The 20,132-nt window shown below is 48.2% G+C and overlaps 5 protein-coding genes across 5 annotated transcripts; 1 reads left to right on the forward strand and 4 right to left on the reverse strand.

Annotated features, from left to right (window-relative positions):
* Window positions 1-1,686: 1,686 nt before the first annotated feature.
* F5891DRAFT_1218037 (syntaxin 6, N-terminal-domain-containing protein) lies at window positions 1,687-3,021 on the reverse strand (the record flags this gene model as incomplete). Its single annotated transcript, XM_041369351.1, has 7 exons — window positions 1,687-1,973; window positions 2,028-2,122; window positions 2,173-2,279; window positions 2,338-2,487; window positions 2,625-2,721; window positions 2,769-2,827; window positions 2,881-3,021. 7 exons carry the CDS (start codon window positions 3,019-3,021, stop codon window positions 1,897-1,899), a joined length of 726 nt encoding a protein of 241 aa, XP_041227820.1. The 3' UTR covers window positions 1,687-1,896.
* Window positions 3,022-3,341: 320 nt separating this feature from the next.
* Window positions 3,342-4,764, forward strand: F5891DRAFT_949654 (chaperonin 10-like protein; the record flags this gene model as incomplete). Its single annotated transcript, XM_041374893.1, has 8 exons — window positions 3,342-3,693; window positions 3,743-3,801; window positions 3,848-3,922; window positions 3,978-4,071; window positions 4,131-4,175; window positions 4,227-4,486; window positions 4,539-4,660; window positions 4,707-4,764. The coding sequence occupies 8 exons, from the start codon at window positions 3,342-3,344 to the stop codon at window positions 4,762-4,764; spliced, it is 1,065 nt and encodes a 354-aa protein (XP_041227821.1).
* A 321-nt stretch (window positions 4,765-5,085) lies between these two features.
* F5891DRAFT_949445 (cytochrome P450) lies at window positions 5,086-7,553 on the reverse strand (the record flags this gene model as incomplete). Its single annotated transcript, XM_041374878.1, has 18 exons — window positions 5,086-5,125; window positions 5,174-5,320; window positions 5,368-5,392; window positions 5,449-5,535; window positions 5,583-5,715; window positions 5,768-5,801; window positions 5,850-5,887; window positions 5,944-6,054; window positions 6,098-6,132; window positions 6,184-6,325; window positions 6,382-6,563; window positions 6,620-6,647; window positions 6,702-6,818; window positions 6,873-7,016; window positions 7,072-7,131; window positions 7,179-7,213; window positions 7,271-7,386; window positions 7,441-7,553. The coding sequence occupies 18 exons, from the start codon at window positions 7,551-7,553 to the stop codon at window positions 5,086-5,088; spliced, it is 1,587 nt and encodes a 528-aa protein (XP_041227822.1).
* Window positions 7,554-7,588: 35 nt separating this feature from the next.
* Window positions 7,589-9,890, reverse strand: F5891DRAFT_180663 (GPI transamidase component PIG-T). Its single transcript, XM_041370814.1, has 7 exons — window positions 9,600-9,890; window positions 9,366-9,549; window positions 8,924-9,312; window positions 8,712-8,873; window positions 8,591-8,656; window positions 8,338-8,538; window positions 7,589-8,283 (listed from the first exon to the last, which is right to left on the reverse strand). The coding sequence occupies exons 1-7, from the start codon at window positions 9,796-9,798 to the stop codon at window positions 7,871-7,873; spliced, it is 1,614 nt and encodes a 537-aa protein (XP_041227823.1). The 5' UTR covers window positions 9,799-9,890; the 3' UTR covers window positions 7,589-7,870.
* Window positions 9,891-10,474: 584 nt separating this feature from the next.
* On the reverse strand, window positions 10,475-12,059 carry F5891DRAFT_1186828 (uncharacterized protein; the record flags this gene model as incomplete). Its single annotated transcript, XM_041366745.1, has 7 exons — window positions 10,475-10,635; window positions 10,686-11,022; window positions 11,092-11,160; window positions 11,220-11,319; window positions 11,379-11,631; window positions 11,687-11,958; window positions 12,016-12,059. The coding sequence occupies 7 exons, from the start codon at window positions 12,057-12,059 to the stop codon at window positions 10,475-10,477; spliced, it is 1,236 nt and encodes a 411-aa protein (XP_041227824.1).
* Window positions 12,060-20,132: the final 8,073 nt, after the last annotated feature.

Genomic DNA, 20,132 nt, shown 5'->3' on the forward strand with positions numbered 1-20,132 from the left:
TTGCCTTGTACACACGTTCGAACGTCCAAACATTGGTCGATACGTTCGTGTTTCGTGAGCCTATGGACACCCTTTATCGGTTGTAAGATGTTCTGGGCGCCCTTGACATGGCACACGCTGAGCAATCATCCCAGATGACGGAGATTCTATTCTATACCTAATGCACGAGATCACTGACTTGGGAGATCATCGTCGGATTAGGTGCGTACTCTCATATTCCTCACGTTTACCTGAAAACTTAGTCATGGTTATGAATCTATGAATCAGGACAGCTCGGTGACTCATTTTTTCACACAACATCCCATTTGTATGACTTGATTCCATGAGAGATATACACCTCTTTCATGTTTCAAAATCACGAATGAGAGAAGAACGACAAAGTCGATTCATACCGAGCGTGGAACGCCTAAAATTTTGTGTTTCACACTGCATGACTATTTGGTTCACAAAGCCATTCAAAATGGTCACGTTATAATGGCGGATATGTCAGGTGCTCAGCCCACCAAATTGTATCCAAATTGGTGAAGTATAGCGATGTAGTACAGGAGGTTGTCCGACCCGAGACCCTCCTAGTAGGTGAAGTGTTTCGATGAGTTAATATCCACCCTTACACGCCCAAGTTCTAACACATACAATTGGTCCGCAGTTTATAAAACACAGGTATTACTCTTGATCATGAATCGAGTTCCAGGTTCCTATTAACGCTGCGGGTGGTCCCCTAATTTCCGATGTCCGCAGCGTTGTTTACACCACAGAACTTAGGTTTCAATGAACTTGGCCAATTGTCAAGCACCGTCCAAACGACGCAGATAAGCTCGCGTGCTCTCTTAGGTATGCGCTTTCCTTTTTCCTTGGTGCCCAGCATGCTTAATTAACGTTTAGCGCTAGCACTCATGACTTATACTTTCGTGAGAAGCACCAACGACTTGGTGTCTTACCCCTTGCCGATGTGACTCAAAAAAGAATTTGCTGGGAATAATGGATTGGGAATTATCATATAGTTCGTCAAACGACAGGTCACTGATCCAGGGACTTTGAACACGGAACGATTAGGGATTGATATCCATAATTGAACGAGTGCCGTCTGTTTTGCGTCTGTTGGCCAGCCCCTAAGCTTAAAATTTAAGGCATAATCAAGGGTAGCTTCTTCGGGCGAGTGGTCGATTATTGGGCGGATGCTCCGCGTTAGAGTTCGCGTGGTCGCGTCTCTTGCAATAGGCTACCATGGTCGTATCTCATTCCATATAGTGATAGTCTATCTAGGGTGTACGTGTAAGACTACGCACTGATCGGAGTGCTCATGGCGAATATTGGATGACGGTCAATTGCCTCGTGGACTCGACTCGGGCAAACAATTGCAATCAAGATTTCAAATACGCTGCGAACAGGCCTGAAGATACGTGAACCAGTTCTGAGCCTCATTTGAATTCGTCGATAACCATAGCATGTAGAGCTGACTTCGCACCAGCTCGTCATCGCCGCGGACGGGTGCAAATTGTTTGTCACCAGAGGAGTCAGAAATCAAGAGCCATGCTCGTCAAATCTGAACATCCATTGGGGTAGTGAAATATGTAAGTCTCGGAGGGAGTTGTTCATAATCCGAGGGGGCACATGACAAGAACATGTAGTGCGGTAGATGCAATGACTCTCGATTGAATGCTGCACTTCAGCGAACGTCAAGTTAGGTCCCTGAGAGCGATATACACCTGCCATTAAATCAGGTTCGCTCCTTGGGGGCCGGCACTTTCGGCCCAAACTTCACCTTCTTGCTGATAGAACCTTTGGCTCACTTCGTATCAATCACAAGTGTTTGTGTTGCACTCACGCGAGCAAGGATGCCGCGGTGATGTGATCAGAAAAATTAGACCTAGGTATCGTGCAGAAATCCCGCGGCTCTTACACGAGAATAACCGCCAACAATAAAGCAAGCAGCACAATTATAAGGATAGTTATACACCATCCCGACTTCGTTTCTACTCCGAGAACATCAGTATGTCATAAGTACCACACAACTGGCTCAAACTTGCCTTCCGTGTCTCGTACAAATTTCTTCATTCTTCGCATCGCATTTGATAGCTTGGAATCCGTACTGACAACATTTGCCTCAAGGTCGTCAAGCATTCTGGTCGAAAATATTAGTATAGACTAGCGGCAGCAAATGACATACCTTACTCAACATGCTCCCCAATCTCATGCCCCATCAGACCTGCTTGTTGAGTTAGGGTACTCAGAGTCCCTGATATTGAATCCATGGCACGATCCTGTTCCTGAAGTAATAACTTTCGCAGATTTTGCTGTCGGTCTCCCCTCTTATGAGATGAACGCATGAAAACATACTTGTTGTTCTTCATGAGCCCATTTCGCCTGATCGTCATTGGGCTCTCCTGACTGCGAGCCAGGTACTGGTTGTAGGGGTGACCGTGAACCACTGGGTAACGATGGTTGCAACTGATGGGGAGTAGACGGTGATTTCCCTGCAGACGGTAACTAATGAACCGTCAGAAACTGCATATCTAACAGAAATAGATACCGACATTTCGTCCTTCGACGTCCGCCCTCATACCCTGTCCTTAGGTTGGTCATCAAAGTTAGGGTGTGCATGCTTCAAGCTACTTGTAACGGACCTCAATTTCACGGCGTACGTGACTCACATATTTCCGCCGTTCAGAGACCTCTGCATCATCAAGTCCAAAATATCTAGGACCCGTGTCCTCCACCATCCTGAGAGTAATAAGTTCCTTGAACTGCGGACGATCATCCCAGCTTACTTGACGCTCTCTTCTAAATCCTCCAAGTCTGTGTATAGAGCAGTAAGCGTGGCCTCCAACTGCGCTCTCATGTCAGCTTTTCATTCGAACAATATGCCAAGGATAACCTCACTTCATTTCGGGCCAACACAAGCTCTTCACTCCCATCCCGAGCGAGGCTGCGGATTCGCAGGAACGAAGAACGTAATGTCGACGCTGTCTGGAGCGAAGATTGTATCTCACGCTGGACTTCATGATATGGGTCGGCCGACATGATACGAATGAATGTAACGGGTCTGGCACTCGTAGTCTTACAGTCCGTCATTAACGGACGATAAACAAGGAGAACTTTGAGCACGTGATCTCGGATGTACTGATTACCGAGTCTGCACGTACTCTAGGCCAACTCCAGGCCAGTCGAATCCGCAAAACTGGCAGGCACCAGGGTCTGAAGGCTCATCTTGGCGCGGAATACATGCTAATTCCATGATGATTTCATGATGATATCAGGGTTTACGAATGTGGTAGCCCACCGAACTCCCCTATATAAATCCCTCGAAGGAGCCTTCAATCACCATTCATCTTACAACCATCATGTTTAACATTCCAAAGACACAAATTGCTGCAGTCGTTCCGTTTCATGGAGCTGCTCTCGAAATAAGAAAGGATCACCCGGTCAAGCAACCTTCTGAGCTTGCTCCAGGCGAATGCCTCGTCAAATTATCCTGCACTGGAGTCTGCCATACGGACTTGCATGCCAGCAACAATGACTGGCCACTTCACGCTAGCACACCACTTGTTGGTGGGCACGAAGGTATAGGGGAGATCGTTGCCATTGGGGAAAACACCGGCGATTGTCCTGTGAAGATCGGCGATCGCGTTGGCATCAAGTGGCTTGCATACTCTTGCTTGAACTGCGAGCAATGCCGCAATGGACGAGAGCAAAGTAAGTCAAACGTTTGAATATTGAATGTGGTGCTCAATTTTACACTCAGACTGTCCTAAGGCGAAATTAAGTGGTTTCAGCGTTGATGGCACATTTGCGCAGTATACAGTATGTCAATCCACAAGCATTTTAAATATGTTGCTGACTTATTCAGGTCTCATACGTATATCATGTTACCCCTATTCCCAAGAATATAGACAGCAACGCCGCGGCCTCGATACTTTGCGCGGTAAGGTTATTTAGCCTTTTCAGTCGATTGTAATTCACTTACATGCTGCATCAAGGGGGTTACCGTGTACAGAGCTCTCAAACACAGCCATGCAAAGATTGGCGAATGGGTTGTCTTGCCTGGCGCAGGCGGTGGCCTCGGACACTTAGGTCTGTCTCGCTACTAGTACAAATGACATCGATGTTCCGACCGCTGACTTCTTGAGTAGCGGTTCAATACGCGGTGGCTATGGGTCTCCGTGTTGTAGCAATAGGTATTTCTCCCCACCCATGCTTTGAGATGAGACTGATATCGTCGCGTTCAGATACAGGACTCGAGAAGAAGAAACTGTGCTTGGAGCTTGGAGCCGAAAAATGGATCGACTTCCAGGAGGAAAAAGACATTGTCCAGGCTGTACGAGAAGCTTGTGATGGCGAGGGAGCACACTGTGCTGTCGTCACCACTGCGAGTGCATCTGGTTACACGCAGGCCGTCGATTACCTTCGGCCTGGAGGAACACTGATGGCGGTAGGGCTACCGGGTGAAGCAAAGCTCGAGGCGTCCATATTTTTCACCGTATTCAAGGTAGGTTCTGCAAAGAAAGACTCGAGTTTGGTTTATCCAAGAATCATTGCAGAGCATTAATATCCTTGGTTCATATGTTGGTAATCGTCAGGATGCCGTTGAGGCTCTAGAGATCGCATCGAGAGGTAGGGTAGTAGTGAGGTATGAGTGCAAGGGTCTCTCCGAGCTCAAGAAGTGAGTAGATTGCATGATCAAGACACATGGCTGACACAACTCACAGTGTTTATGACGCACTTAAACAAGGCAATGTAGCGGGGAGAATCATCTTGGAGATGTAAGATGAACATAAATATTGTTACTACAAATAGTGTCAGTATAACTAGGAAACAATACCAAGATCGACAAGGCACCTAGCGTGAGCTTAGTTTATCAGTACGAGAGCAAACAAGGTATGTGAGTATCAACGATAGTGCCTAGGTAAAGAATCGGAGGATCGGCAAGAGGAAGTATCACAAGATAGCAAGAAAGGTGAAGAAGCTTACATAATGTAGTTGATAAGATACGGATAAGGCCAAAGCCAAGCCAAGCGGAAAATTGTCCTTGCAGGCACATCCTACTATAATAGGTGTCCACGTATTATAAGAACGGAATATTTTTCTTCAAGTCCTCCGTCTGTACACCAGGGGAAGGCGGGTTGGTCTGGCAGCCATCAATATTTCATCTTACAAGAGTAGAAGTCCAACGTACGTCAGAGTGATTTTACTTCGTGCGTCAAGCACTCTCGCCTTGCGCTGCTCATACGTTTCGCCAGCGAATTGCGGCTCGTCCTTGATTGAAATGGTGTATCGCGAAATTAAAATGGTGAGAACAGCTGCTGCTTCGGTTTCCGCGAACCTGACCAAATTCAAATGGATGACGAAGAACAATGACAATATACTCACTTTTTTCCTACACACCCTCTAGAACCTTGGTCGAAATGGGCGTCTTCAAGTTCGTTCTGAGCAAGATGTTAAGACACTTACCAGCACTGAAGGGAAGGAATGCATCTCGGTTCCAGTCACCCAAGAATCGTTCGGGCTTAAACACGAACGGATCTTCCCAGTACTTAGCTGCAATCATGCGTCAGGTTGTTACTGTGTCTTAACAAGTATCTTACGATTGTAGTGAACCCCAGTTATGTCCAGCTCAAGTTCCACTCCTTTAGGCACAACGACTGTTTTCATCGTCCCATTCGCATCTGTGAGGGTGAAAGTCGTGTCTTCGGTACTTAACTTTGGCACAACGGAAGCCTGTACATGGAGTCAACTATATCGCTCAGAAACATACACTCCACCAACATACAGAGGGGAACATCCGCATTGTCTCGTTGAATACACTGTCACGATGTCAGCCCGTAGCCCGGTCGATTTAGAGGCAAACTGACGCAGAAGAATAGGTCAACGATGGCATATCATCATAAGTCTGTCAAAAACATCATGAGCCGGTTGTATAGCTGCCTGTGATTCAGGGGTCCATACGGGAATTCTTCCATCAGGCAGTACGCGCTTGATGTGCTGGTACATTTCTTCTTGCTTATCGGGATGCAGAGCCAAAAGTGCAAACGCAAAAGAAAGTGTATGGGCTGTCGTCTATGAATTGTTAGCGCGAGGCAGTGTGAAAGGGATGTAGTACCTCATGTCCCGCGACCAAGAATATGAAGATATTGCCTGTGGACAATGTCGCCATGTTCTGCTACAGAGTCCGAAATTATAGCTTACTAATTAATTCGCTGTCGCTCAGTTTCACGTCATCCTTCGATGATTCATTGTTGTCATTTGCTGACAACAAACTAGAAAATAGGTCGTGATTATGTTCCTGCTGGGACCCCTGCCGTTCATGAATCATCTCTGTAAGGTATCGCTACAAAAGAGGGTTATCAAAAATGTCAAGTGTTCAGCCACAATTATGGCACGAACATGCAATTCATCGAAGGCAAGCCTTGTACGCCTGAAATGTTTAGTGAGTCCCATGACCCATCTCGGTACTAATAATGGAAGGATGAGGTTCTGTGACACTGTATGGATAGCATCATTAAAAGTCAGCTGGTGTCCGAGTGGGACCACGGCGTCCTCTTTCCAGGATATGGGACGACCAAAGCCTATAACGAGTTCACTATATCGACAACTACTTATTGATGCTACCGGTCATGCTCACCTGCAGCCCCGATCACGAACAGGGCAATCTAGTGATCCGAATGAAATTAAAGAAGCGCAGAGGTGGCGTCAAGAGTTCTCACTGGCAAAGTCAAATCTACGGAGTGATCGACAACCACTTCTTGTTGTCCAGCCCACACTGTATCAAAAAGGTCGAGCATGATCTGTGTGGTTGCATCCCAGACCAATCTATTGTTCCTCTTCAAGGTATGAGTCAGGAAACTGTGATGTACGCATGGACATCAGTTACTAACTTCTGAAAACGCAGGTGCGACGATCTTGCGGTAACGCTTCCATTCGCTGCCTTCGGAAGCGATAATGTTCTTGCCAAAGAATGCTAATACGGTGTATAGCTCAAGAGGTTTTGGGAAGCGTCCTCCACGAGACCAAACAATGTCCTTTGATACGACGAATCAATTTGTAGGCTTTCAAGACCGAAACGGACCGACATACTTTAATCACATTGACATCTGCAATCAATAGCGTCCCAGTTGCTTTCGGCCAGCATGTCGCCTGAGACCATTAGCCTCTTATATACCACGGTATCGCAAGCAACTTACAATGGAAATTATATCAAGGCCCCTCTCCGCAAAGGCTTCCGAAATTTACGTTAACTAGGGACAACGAACCAACATGAAGAATTTCAACGTACGGGCATGCTTCGACAACCAAAAATGATCATGACCTAAGTTGAACAAGGGGATCGGGGGAAATAGGTGCCCGAGCATAGATGAGGCACTAATAATTGTTCTGTATCCTGGAAGATGACTATGAAAGATAGTTAGTTCTATGGAAGTAATGCGATAAAGCTGGTTGACTCACTGAATGCTCGCCAATACTCGACGGAAATCTAAGAAGAGCCGGAAGGCGCGCAGTACACACACCAAACCCACTAATGTTGCAAGGGTCTCCAACGACAAACCAGTGACAATCATGGTTGCGGGGGCGTTGGAATGAAGACGTTGTGAGTACGCAACGCCACTTTATCATACACAGATGGACAATTTCAAATTACTGCCGCGCAGCCCGGTTTCTGACGGATGACAAAGATCACTGCAGAAAAAACCCAAATAGACTGGTGGAGACATATTATGGCTAGTCGCGAAGTGCGGGCGCTTGGGCAGATACCGTCGGAACATACATATATGTACGAATCGATTGCGTCGACAGGTGCGGATTGATGATTGACCCGGAGAAGCACAGCAGGTTGCATGAGCACTAAATTAGTACAATAGGATTACATCGGTCGCAACTATTCTTGAATCTCCATTACGACCCACTTGCGCGTCAGCAGATTAAAGATGCTTCCGAAAATTAATGTCATGAGCGTACAGCTGAGGATAATGACGTTGTAAGGCATGCTGAAATCCGGGGTGGGGAGGTCGACAAGGAGTGCCGGGGTATAAATCCTCTCCCAATCATAACTTGAAGAGGTGTTATGAGACGATTGAGAGAGTGGGAAAAACACGGCCCCTGGTAGATCCCAGCCTCTCATCGCATCCGGTGGATGTTCGGTGTATTTCAGGAAGGCTTTGTTGACTTCCATAGAAATTTTGAGCGTGGCATTTGGTGGAATCGTGAGGACAGCTTGCAACATCGAGGGAGAGAAGCGGTCATTAGATTGTGGCGAAGGTGGATGATATTTTAATTCTGAAAGTAAGTCGCCTAAATACACCAGATAATCAGCAAAGACAATCTTCTTATGGCCACAAGTCATACTCCGTATCTGTGAGTTTATTTTGACTTTCAGGGTATGCATCCACAGCGTAATGAGTGCAGGCATCATCTCCAAATAACCCACCGATATCTCCTGAGGAGAATTGTTGGTAACAGAGACAGATAAAACGCCTCGTGTTTGCGTTGTACCATGAATTGTTCGTTTCACGCTGAGCGGGGTGATTGGTGTTAATGGTGGCAGTGCTGCGTTGATAATTCATCAATGGGCTAGTTGGACGGACAGAGAGGAACTTACGATACTGGAAGCTATGCTCACTTGGCCAGTACATGGCAATGTTAGACGGAATTGTGAAATTAGATGCTTTGACACGTTGTTGGTTCAAAATTATCCGTAGGGAAATAGCTGTACAACGCACAGGAGGATAAGTCATAAATGGCTAAACCATCCACATGGGCAGGATTTTCAGGGGTAATTTTGTGGTCCTTTCCTTCCGGTAGAACAACAGTGATAGCACTGGAACTCGCTACCGGGCATGATCGTTCAATGGAGCGATCAAACAGTGATTGAAGATTCCAGTCTGTCGACATTGTCAGCAAGAGTTATATCATAAATCGGTTACCAGCTCACCTCGTCTCTTCCCTGGGCTAGTTCGCACTGGATTGAATACCGCTTGTAAGGACAGTTTTAATTCAATACCAGTGTCTTCCTTCCATATCACGTGAATCCCCATGCCATGCCAGTCCGCATCAAAAACCTTCTGAGGATTGAGAAGTGCAGCAAGCCCTGCATGGCTCTTGCACGGAAGTAGCTTCAAGAAGGGTGTTAGATTCTCCGTGCAAACATTCTCTGAAGGAAGTGAGGCATGCCGAAGTTCGTGTGGGGAAAAAGTGGGGGTAGACCCGGATAGAGGGAAGGCGACCGTCGGTGATAATGTTCGTCGGGAATCTAGCGACCCAAGAGAAGCGCAAAAGAGTCCTGAAAGTGCGTTTCGGAGACCAGACCATCGTTCATCCACTCTGACAGATTGAATGAGTGAACGTGATCATAGCTATTCGTTGAGCATACACACGTTGTTACTTCACTAGCGCCCATCCAAGCCCATAGCTCAGCTCCAGTGCCAACCTCAGCTTCATGAGGATGTCCCCAGTTATCATAATTCCATTTTCCAGCATTGAGAGTCAGATGCAGCTCGGTGATCGCATACTCGCGTAGGATTTGACCAAGAGTCAGTGGGAACAAGGCGTAGTGTTGGGCTGCATGGCTTGTGTAGTTCAGGAATAAAGAATAGCGATGGTAAACTCACATTCATCTCGTTGTCCCAAGGCCTTCGGATTTCGTGGACTTGCACCCTCTAAAACAGTCACAAAAGAGAATGTCGTCGATACCCGCCCATCTCTAAGTGACTGTATGCGGAGATCTTCCTTATAGATTTCCTCACGATATAGAGCAAAGGATGGAGTACACAGGTAAGCTAAAAAAATCCAGACTGAGGCGCGACGCATTTGTCTACAACTTGAACTTTGAAAGTAGGAACTTCAAAACGTGCTCACTAGGACAAAATATCACGTGATCCATACATAGAGCTTCGCTGGCACATCGGGGTGAACGATATTTAAAAGAGGTTTATATGTTGTACAAAATGTGAAGACAATATTTAATATTTAAACTAACATAAAGATGGGTGCACGACTTCAAATTTTGGTGGTGTTTTGTGTGTAATCTATGGAAAGCCAGACAACCGTGCTCAACTTTGACAATGCAACTTCTCCCGATACACCATATAAGGCAGGTAGCTTCTGTAGGACCTTGAACACCCCTTCTAAGAATCCCCGACTACCTTGTTTACAAGTGACAAACACCGTTATAATTAAATCGTAGCGGCGCGAGCGCCAATCCCGACTCCATTTGAAGACTGAGACAAGATACGATCGTCACCTGACACAAGCCACATGGCACTTTTTCTTGATCACATGACTGTGCCTCCTGTTTTGTGAGCGTAGATGGCCAAATATAAAAATTCAAAATTCAAAATTCAAAAATACCCTGGTGCATTTGCAGGAAGCTAGGCATTTTGATGCAACAAAACCCTCTTCCACTAAAGTGGAGTCAGGGATAATGCTTTGTTGTATATGGCACAACTTTGTACAAGGTAGATAATAGTATCAAAAAAAATGTAGGTTACCATTGATCAGTCTCAGCATCATCTTCCGAGTCATCATCTGAGAAACCCCAAATAACAAGACCATCATGCTCGACGATGGCGTCACCATCAACAGACTTGGAGACGTCAGGCTCGTCCTCCTCCATGAGGCTGTCTAACCGCTGGTGGTGCGCTGCATCTAATATGGAAAGGTCAGTCAAATAGGAGGCTTGAAAGGATTAGACTTACTCAGCCCCAACCCACCACCAACGCCCCCCATGTAGTAACCGTCCTCGTTAAATGGCAGGTCTTGGTAGTTATTGAGGAGGGAAAGTTCTTCTAATTCCTCATCGTCATCACCAGAGACGACAAGGAGAGTGGGATCATCAGCGCCATGCTGAAGCATATGGAGCAAATCACAATATACATGCCACACTGAGTCACGGTCGACAATAGGATGGCCCATCTGCTCATAGCAAAGCTGAATGTGATCACCCAGATTGGGAGGCACAAGGTCAAATACGGGGTGGTCAGGTTTGATGTAGAGTGCCCGAACATGATCGATAGCGTTTTGTTCTACAGCGATCTGAAATTTTACAAAAAGTGTGATTATTAAAAGTGTATGAACCTTGAAGGACACGTTAGTAAGACATACTTTGAAGTCCAGAGCCCCAAAATCTTCAGGCGACTCATAGATGAGACTGGGAACACCGTGTGGAAGTACCTGACAATGAAAATCAGAAATTAGTGTCCTCTTGCTTGTAGTCTAGTACACTAGCATACCTTATTGTGATCACGCCTCTTCGCTGTGTTGTTAATGCGGTCCTGGTATGCATCGAGTTCACGTTGCAACCAAGGAATAAAGACCCAACGGAATACCATTCTGAAGTGGCGATCATTAGTAACATTGAGATATCAGCAGTATTCCGAAAAGTAACTCACACTTGTAGAGTATTGTTACTATTGTACCAACCTTCATCAACTCCCCGGTCCAGTATTGATTCGAAGCCAGGAGTGAAGCGGCGGCGTAACTGGGACCATGTAATCTCAGGCATTATGTTCTTCTTCGACCGCATCCAACGATGCTGGAGTGTGCCTTGCAGCGCAGGATCATGCCATTGCCGTAGCATTGTATGGGCATTTGCAATGCCGTAGTTCTCAGTACCAGGGTCACTTTGGGTCACCATAGGCATATCTAAATAGAAAGATGAGCTAGCATAAGTATCGAACATGATTATAGAACTACTTACGACCAAGCTTCTGGATTGTATCCAAGTAGTAGCTGAGAATGAGCTGTGGGTTCCTATTGGAATGCCATACACGGATCCACATGATGCGCCCTGAGAAAGGTTCGATTCCAGTATGAAGAGCGAGGCCAAATCTTAGCCATTTATCGTGCTGATCTACAGCAAATAAATCGTTGACCCCCGCAGCCCAAAAATGTTTCCTCTTCAGACGTTGTGCTTTCCGCTCACGAACAAGTTCGGGCTCATAAGTAGCAAAGTATGCTCGTATGACAGTCCTGTGGAAGATGTACGTCAGAAATTGCAGACCCAGCAAAAGAAACATCGGACTATACCTGGCTACGCACATGCCCTTTTCATGGAACAGTAGACTGATCATTTCCCTCGCTCCGGCATTGGGATATATTGGTCATAGCTCAAGCATAGCTTCGCGAATAGATTCGATGCTATGCCCTTGCTGACGAGTTCGTTGCAGGCCCATTCCAATACGAACCTGCACAAATTTGGTGAGGCTTGAGCCAGTAGCACCATATTGCATGTAAGTGTCCTGACAGAGTAATGGGCGTGATTAGTACTTACCCTATTCCAAAATGTTCAGTGTCGATATGTTTCTGTAAGGCGTTCACGATCTGTTTATCTGTCAGACGTGCCTTCCATAAGCGAAGTATATGGGGTGCAATCTCGTCGAGAGGCGCTAGTAAAGTAGATTCTCAACAGAAACTTGGAAACTGAGATAAAGCACGTATGGGTTGGTTTGTATTGGTTAGGCATAGTCAACCAGTGAGTAGTAGCAGGTGAAACGCAAAAATACTTAAGGCTTTTAGTTCCAGGGTAACCGAGGATGAAGAATGCAGATTTACGTGGCCGCAGCAACATGGTCCTGAATTCCCTATCTCCCCTCCAGCAATAGACTTGGACATTCTGCATCTGTTGAGCTTTGTTGAGCTTGGAGTTAGGGAGGATACCATGCAAACGCCCAAGTGAGGAATGCAGCTGTAAGTGATGGATAGCCGGAACTTCAAATATTAGCTCCTTCTCAAATCAGTAACAGTGCTGTGCATAGACTAACATATGACGGATAGCTGGAACTTCAAATGGGTAGCCTCGGATCAAATAACTTGACTTCTCACAGTGCCGCCATCACCGCCATCATCATTGCTCAGTTTGATCTAGGGGCTACTAGGACTGCCAAGCTGAACATGCATCAAAGTAAGTTTGTGTACAACTCGAACACCTGACTCTTACGGTTTGAGAGTCTCTTCTAGGTATGAACAAGTTTGGACCGGTGTGGTTTTGGAGGTGTATTGGAGGTGTGTACAAGTTTGGATCGGTGTGGTGTTGGCTGCAAGGGTTCTTGCTATATCCAGGTGAGGCGCCATCAGCCACTGTGGTACAGACACTCATCATGATGCCTCTCTCAGATGTTTGCTATATTCGGGTGAGGCGCTGTAGAGACTCGCGCGTCTCAATGACGAAATATCCGGCCTTTAACCATACATTCCTATATGTTACAGCTCTACTCCTAAGGACCAGTCTCGCGCGGACTCGTGCGCGCCTTATCCGAACTCGCGCGCACTTAGGCGCGCCTTACCTACGCACGCGCTATGCGCGCTTCGCGCGCCTCCTCATAGGTCTTCGCGCTATCGTCCGTCCATCCGTCCCATGTCCTTACTGATTCGCTGGTGCGTTATTTCTATCTTATCCATTGAACTAATAAAATCTTCGGTCCGACATCCGCGCTACTTATGGAAAGTTTATTTAAACTTAGTTATAATTAGAGTTGATATGGTTACTCGGTTCGGGAGCGCGCTCGGAAGCGCGCCTTCTCCATTCTTAAATACAGAAGGGTTTCCTTTGGTTCTGGTACTTACTTTTCCCTTATCTTTGTGTACTGGAAAGTGAATAGATCACCTCCCCACTTGTTATCTGATCATATCCTCCTGTCAATCCTCCACCTTTGCACTCACTCCTCAGTAAGATCTTGCCTCTAACGCTTTAGGCGCGCCTTCGCTTTGCGCGCGCATATTCTCAGACCTCCCGCTCACGCGCGCATCTCGCGCGCCTTCGCGCGCCTTATCTTCTCGCGCCTATTAGCGCCCGCCTAGCTCACAGAGTTTCCCTCCACTTTATTTCAAGGAACTTCTCTCAGTGGTTGTCCTTTGGGTCGAGTCATTGTCTCGTATCCCGGTCTTGCTGTTGAGCACCCCTTTTGTTTTAAGTGTTTTCACGTATAGTCAAGATTCCTCATCTACAACTGGAGCCCACCGCGAGGGACACTTCTGAGATAGAAGGTCGGCGCCTCAGACCCAACAGTCGCCGCATAGCCAGAGAAGAAGCCATCGCCGCATTCGACAGAGCGGTAGAATCCATTATACCAGGACCCTTATTCATTCAACACACGCGCGGTCGTTCGCGCAATATATCAGAACCTCCGCAACCAGATCCAGCACTCTTCGCGTGCGCGCCTAGACAACTGATATCGCCAGTCACGCCCTCGCCTGAAGAATCCGTCAAGGAAGAGTCATCCGACGGCTTCGAAGCAATAGATAACCCAAGGAGCCAACTTCCCGGAGCATTCCTCCACACGCCCAATCAACCTCCTTTTAATACTTCTAACCTGTCAGCGCTAAGCGCGCTAACCGAGCTTGACGACTCTAGCGACACTCCACTTAACGCGCCAGTAGTTCCTGCGCGCGAGAACGCGCTTCCTACAACGGGAATACCTAAGATCAAGCAAGAAGCTTTAGAAACCCCGCGCGCGCCATTTTCAATCCCAGGCGGTACCGTTATATCAAACCTTCCCTTCGCGTACGCGCGCCAAGCACCTGTCAGTCACAAGATCCCCGCGCCTGCAATTTCCCAACCGCCCGTCATGTCCACAGTAAGAACCAGAATGCCTATCCATGGAACAACGGACGCGCCTAAATTTGATGGCACAACCGACAGCCTCGCTGACTTTATCGACCTATACGAGCAGCTCGCTGACGACGTAGGTCTACAAGGTCTCGATCGCATTAAGGGTATCATCCGCTACCTTGAGCGCGATGACCGAGAATTATGGGGCGGAATGCCGGAGGCGCAAGTAAGCGATTACAACGCGTTCATGAAAGAAGTCAAGGTAATGTATCCCGGATGGGATGGCAAAAGGCGCTACGCGCTTTCGGACCTACAAGCCATCGCGCACGAATACACGAACAAGACGATGCCCTCGTACCAGGAGTTAAGCAACTACCTTCGCGCGTTCAAGAAAGTCATGCAACCGCTATTGGCAGAAGATCGCATTGGTAAAGCCGAGTGCGATCGCATATTCATGGAAGGGATTCCCAAGGATACTCAGGCGCTAATACGCACGCGCCTAATGATTAAATTTCCTGATCACTACCCGCAGGATCCATACCCGTTCATGGACGTCTTTACAGCTGGACATTTCGTTCTGCCCGCGAATGCGCCTGCAGCAAGTGCGACGCCTAGCGCGCCTACGGCAGCGCCATTCACTAACCTAGTCACAGCTACCACGTCAGCGCAATCGCCCGCGCAAGGCACAGTAACCAAGCGCGAATATAAGCGCGACGCGCCTACGTTCAATGACTGCGCCTTTTGCGGCAGTCTCGAACATTACTACCCTCGTTGCGCAGAGAAACAAAGGTATATTGACGCGGGTAAATGTAAGGTTAGCGAAGAGACGCGCAAGCTTGTTTTGCCAAATGGCGATTGGATTCCAGGCCGAGGATTACTCAAGGATCGTCTAGATCGACATCACGCAAGTCGCGCGACACCGGATACGACCGCTAGTACAGGCGCGACAGCGGGACTATTCTATCGCGCGTCCGACGAGATTGACGCAGTGTAGAGACTCGTGCATCTCATAGTGTGATATGGCGCTTTACACTAGGGAGTATACAGCACCAACTCGCAGCATCACTCTGTGTACCATCCACAGTGATTCCTATATGACGCGCAGCTTTCCCGCGCAACGCGCACCATGCGCGCACCATTCCCGCGCTTCACGATGTATACGCGCGCGCGCGTTCCTGCGCTTGCGCGCCCTATAGCGCCAGCCATCCAGATGCATCCATCCACTGTCCACCAAGCTCCCTAGTGCGTATATTTCCATTTCCTTTATTAGCATAGTTCCACCTTTATTTTTATCATAGTTTCTCACTCATATATATTTTTACATACCTACTCGGTAGCGCTTCGGCTCCGCATGAGCGCGCTTAGGCACGCTATATAAGCGCCAGCAGTACATACTATTATTTACCTACTTTTCCTACTTTTCACTTACTAGTTACTACCCACTTACTACTTAGCAGAATATAGTAGAAAGCTATTCCTTTACATTTTGCACTCTTATATCTCTTATCTTGCTTTATATCACTACTTAAGCTTAGTTTCTCATTTCCGCATACGCGCGCGCGCTTTCCCGCGCTTCGCGCTAATATGCGCGTGCGTTCCCGCGCCTTTGTACCTTGCGCGCACCTGCGCTTTCTCGCGCTTCGCTTAAGCGCACACTTCTAGATCCTTGCTGCACTCACTTCCCCTATAGGGTCGAACGCACTTGCTTCTCAAGTAAACGCAGACTAGGCAGCGCGCGACCTTACAACTTTTACAGATACAGTCAGGAGCTTCTTTTGTTCCTCATTGTATTGTTGTTTCTACAGCGGTAATTGATGTAGGCTCATCTGCGTTTGTGCACACAGTCGCGCAAACGGAACTCGAAGAGGACGACGAGACGGTGGATCTCATGACAGAAGCGATAGCCTATGTAGCTGCAAGGCGCGACCAGAAGCGCAATGCCAAAGGTAAAAGTGTGCGCTTCGATGGTGTAGAAATACCCAGCGAAACGCGCGCGCGTCCGAGACCTGCATCTAGACAAGCCACGGTAGAGGAGGAGATAATCTCTCCCGAAATACAGGCTTCATCTGACAAAGGTAAAGGAAAAGAGGTAGCGAAAGTAGCGCCGTTAAGCGCGCCAATAAGCGCGCCAACAAGCGCCAAGGCGCCTCCTAAGGGCGCCTCGCCCACATCGTCAACACCATCATCGTCCGCGCCAGTATCGTCATCGTTGTCATCCCCATCTCAATCTTCAGTATTGCCACCATCGCCGTCATCAACACCAACCCAAGCACCAGCACAGTCATCATCATATTGTTATGCATTCACGCTCGAAGACAAGGAGGCCGACAAACGCGTTGTCGAGCACCTTCTCGATTCCAATCTCAATATCCCAGTAAGGGAATTATTAGCTGTATCTCCCGATGTTCGCCAACATTTCCGCGAACTTATGACCAAGAAGCGCGTCACAGTAGGCGCAGTATCTGTGCACGAATTATCAGGGCACCCCGCAACCGACCAATGGCTAAAGCAATACGAGGATGTGCGCATGCGAAGCGACGACAGTAAAATCGTCGCGGATCACTTCGCGCCCCTGCGCTGTATTCGCGCCAAGACATTGGAAGGGCGCACTCTCACCTGCGTCTTAGATCAAGGCGTGGAAGTAGTAGTCATGCCAAGGGAAGTATGGAAAGAGCTCGGCGTACCACTCAGGTCGGACCATAGCCTCAATATGGAATCGGTGAACACGTCACGCGACGCGACACTAGGAGTCATAGAGAACGTCCCGCTTGATTTTGGCGCAGGACCCTTATACTTCCAAGTCCAGGTTATCGAGCACGCGACCTTTGAAGTTTTACTAGGGCGCCCATTCTTTAAGCTTACCTCGTGTCGCACATTTGATCTGCCCGACGGGGAGCAGGATCTCATACTAACTGATCCTAACGCGCGCAAAGAACTGCGCATTCCAACCCTACCTTGGGTCAAGCGACAGCTCGCAAGAGACGCGAAGTGCGCGAGTCACGCGCATTCGCACGCGCTCAAGGAGGAGGAACAGGGTTTTTAAGTATCGATGATCTGCAGCATTCGCGGGGAGAAGCCCTTAAACATTCGCCTTCCCAAGTATTTTCCTTATCGCATCAAGTTTCGCATTCTCGCATCACGCCTAACGCGCCGCGCACAGCGCGCGCGGATAGCGCGTCCCATTCTTCGCTCTTAAGGAGCAACAACGCATTACCTTTAGTCTCTACGCATCAATTTCCTTCCTCTTCTATCCCGCAGTATTCGGCGCGTTACGCGCATCTAACATCCACGCAGACCGTTATAGATAAGGCGACTATCGACGCCTTCAATTCTTTTTATTATTATGATCCCGTACTTCACGCGCTGGTTTATAAACCAGTCGCGAAGAAAGTGCGTACGGTACCTACCACTATGCCTGCAGAGTATAGGGTAGTGCGCCAATTGCCAGATGACCCGTTAGCAGGATTACCCGACTTACCTACCCATCCCCCAGAATTCACGCCAGGCGCGCGCAGATAAACTAGACCTTGACCCAGCAAATTGGCTATGGCCAGAAGAACTCAAGTTAGTGCGCTGGCTCGTGCGTGTACACGAACTCGCATTCGCATGGGACGCCTCAGAGCGCAGGCGCCTCAACGAGACCTACTTCCCGCCATACAAGATTCCTACAGTTCCGCACACGCCTTGGTCTCAGCGCAATATTCCAATTCCACCAGCCACTTTAGATGAAGTAGTGCGCATTATCAAGGAGAAGATCTCGTCCGGAGTATATGAACCATCAACGGCCGCGTATCGCTCGCGCTGGTTCTGTGTAGTAAAGAAAGATGGGAAATCCTTGCGCCTAGTTCACGACTTGCAGCTGCTTAATGCGGTAACAATTCGTGACGCGTCGCTTCCGCCTTTTGTTGAACTTCTCGCAGAAGCGTTCGCTGGATACGCGGTGTACGCAATATTGGACTTATATTCAGGTTATGACCAGCGCGTGCTTCACGTAGACTCGCGCGACTTGACGACCTTTGGAACGCCTTTGGGTCCCCATCGGCTAACCACTCTTCCTCAAGGACATGCTAATGCTGTACAGGTTTACCAAGGCGATACCGCGTTTATCCTGCAACACGAGATTTCAGAATTCACGTCGCCATTCGTGGATGATGTCCCGATCAAATCAGTGCGAAGACGGTTCTTATGAGACAATACCCGAAAATGCAGGAATCCGGCGCTTCATCTGGGAGCATTGCATTGTTGTCAATCGCATTCTACAGCGCCTAGAGAACGTAGGCGCAACCGTATCCGCATCAAAGTTTGTTCTAGCCGCGCCTACGGCAATCATCGTCGGACACAAATGCACGTTTGAAGGGCGCGTACCAGAAGAATCCAAGGTACAGAAGATTCGCGACTGGCCAGAACCCACCAATCAGTCGCAAGTGCGCGGATTTTTAGGAACTTGTGGCGTCCTGCGCATATTCATTCGCGATTTCTCGCGCATCGCGCGCCCGCTAGTTAACCTCACCAGGAAAGACGCGCCATTTATATTTGGCCCTGAACAGCGCGAAGCCATGCAGACTCTCAAGGACTCAATTCTAGAATCGCCCGCACTAAGGCGCATCGACTATGATAGCGAGCGCGAAGTCATTCTAGCAGTCGATACTTCCAATATCGCTGTAGGATTTATCTTTCTGCAGATAGGCGAAGACGGAAAGCGCTATCCAAATCGATTTGGCTCAATCGCGCTAAACGACGTGGAAAGGCGCTACTCTCAAGCGAAGCTAGAACTCTTTGGACTCTTCCGCGCGTTACGTGCGGTGCGCGTATACATCTTCGGGGTAAAGAATCTGACGGTGGAGGTAGACGCGAAGTATATCAAAGGTATGATCAATAATCCGGACTTGCAGCCTAACGCGACCATCAACCGATGGATCGCGGGTATCCTTTTATTTTCATTCAAACTCGTTCATGTATCCGCGCAAAAGCATAAAGGCGTTGATGGCCTCTCAAGGAGACCAGTCGCCGAGGAAGATCCCATAGAGGACGATAATCATGAGGATTGGATTGATCGCGCATACTCGTTCGCTATCGCGCTTCTGAACGATCGCACGCATCGTATAGCTGGTGGTTCGGGTGACATACGCCACGAAGCGCATCGCACATGTTTCATCTCGCAGAGCGCGCGCGTACCAGCATTGCGCGTATATTTTGATGTCGCACAGACGGAAGAACCAGAACCAGATATTCCGCGCTCGGACGCGGCGCGCGCGCAAGACGCGCTGATGACCACTATAGAACAGTTTCTTACCACGCGCGAAAGACCCACTGACGTTTCAGGTGAAGAATTTGAGAAGTTCGTGAACAACGCGGCGCGTTATTTCGTTCTGGAAGGCAACCTATGGCGCAGAGCATCGCACGGCAAACACCAACTTGTGTTACCTCCAAACAAGCGCTATCGCGTTCTCAAGGAGGCACATGACGACTTAGGGCACAAGGGTATCTATACCATCAGCGCGCGCCTACGGCTACGCTTTTGGTGGCCGCACATCATCGAAGACATCAAATGGTACGGACAAACGTGTCACAAATGCCAAGTTCGCCAAACGAGGAG

This window comes from Suillus fuscotomentosus, assembly GCF_016647785.1.
Source record: "Suillus fuscotomentosus strain FC203 chromosome Unknown F5891scaffold_18, whole genome shotgun sequence".
NCBI lineage: Eukaryota > Fungi > Basidiomycota > Agaricomycetes > Boletales > Suillaceae > Suillus > Suillus fuscotomentosus.

Bases quoted from the DNA above. Each gene is read 5' to 3' on its own strand.
- F5891DRAFT_180663 (XM_041370814.1), bottom strand. From the start codon at position 9,798: ATGCGTCGCGCCTCAGTCTGGATTTTTTTAGCTTACCTGTGTACTCCA. The intron at 8,539-8,590 runs GTAAGTTCCTCT...TTATCAACGCAG, and splicing joins TGAGCATAGCTTCCAGTATC to CACTGCCACCATTAACACCA. The intron at 8,284-8,337 runs GTATGACTTGTG...TGGTGTATTTAG, and splicing joins AATAAACTCACAGATACGGA to GCGACTTACTTTCAGAATTA.